Source organism: Thecamonas trahens (assembly GCF_000142905.1).
Source record: "Thecamonas trahens ATCC 50062 unplaced genomic scaffold supercont1.11, whole genome shotgun sequence".
NCBI lineage: Eukaryota > Apusomonadida > Apusomonadidae > Thecamonas > Thecamonas trahens.
The window spans coordinates 569503-570569 of NW_013657669.1; the positions used below are offsets into that span (position 1 = coordinate 569503).

General features: G+C 54.8%; 1 protein-coding gene across 1 annotated transcript in view; it reads right to left on the reverse strand.

The window, feature by feature from the left end:
- Positions 1-450, reverse strand: part of AMSG_03158 (uncharacterized protein) — a gene marked incomplete at both ends in the record, with an annotated part of 2321 nt that extends 1871 nt beyond the window's left edge. The window contains 2 exons of the mRNA XM_013905029.1: positions 14-362; positions 431-450. Of these exons, the coding sequence (XP_013760483.1) occupies positions 14-362; positions 431-450 (369 nt within the window). The remainder of the gene's footprint in view (positions 1-13; positions 363-430) is intronic.
- Between the last annotated feature and the right edge of the window lie 617 nt (positions 451-1067).

Below are 1067 nucleotides of genomic sequence, written 5' to 3' on the forward strand. Positions count from 1 at the left end.
CAGGAACAGCAACCGAGGCGCGAAGTGCATCAACAAAGTCGTCCTCGTAGAGCGGAACGACGGGCAGTCCCAGCGGAATGTCGACATGTTCAAACCGATCCGGACGAACGATGGCGAGCTCGGTGAGCGGGATGCGCGGACGATAGTCGTTCAGCCCGGAAGGGACGATTGACCGTGAGTCACGAGCTGCCACGGTGACAGAATGAAACAACGTCCGTTGGACCGAGGTAGGTCGGTCGCAGACAACGGGCGATGACGCCCGGCGAGTCTGACCAACGGTCGGGCGGTGGGTGAGCTCGTTGGCGGCCGCGGCAGCAGCGGGTGGAGCGAAGACGTCAAAGTCAAGCCCGTCAAGCTCGTCCCTGTGCTCAGACGATGTAGAGGGCTGGTTGGTGCTCTGTAGGGCACTGGGGGAAAAAAGAAAAGGGACGCGGAGGTAGTGGCAGCCATAGGGGTCACAAGCCAAGTCTCAAAACAAAGAGAGGTGTGGTGTGGAGTGACCGTTACTTGACTTGGTCGTCGACAGCGGTTGTGCTGATCAGCCAGGCTTTATGTCTGAGCTTGGGAGGACTTGGGAGGGATAAAGCCTGAAGCCTGGGGTTAATGTCTGCACTCGTCGAGGCATAGGCATAAAGCCTCTGCATACGGATGAAACTTAAGGGTCGAGACATAATGTCTCTGCATACGTCAAGCCATGAGGCATAAAACCACAGAACATAATGCCCCGCACTCGTTTAAGGGGTTAGGGTTAGGGTTAGGGTTAGGGTTAGGGTTAGGGTTAGGAATAAGATTAGGGTTAGGGTTAGGGTTAGGGTTAGGGTTAGGGTTAGGGTTAGGGTTAGGGTTAGGGTTAGGGTTAGGGTTAGGGTTAGGGTTAGGGTTAGGGTTAGGGTTAGGGTCAGGGTTAGGGTTAGGGTTAGGGTTAGGGTTAGGGTTAGGGTTAGGGTTAGGGTTAGGGTTAGGGTTAGGGTTAGGGTTAGGGTTAGGGTTAGGGTTAGGGTTAGGGTTAGGGTTGGGGTTAGGGTTAGGGTTAGGGTTAGGGTTAGGGTTTTTCTTCTGGGTTAGGG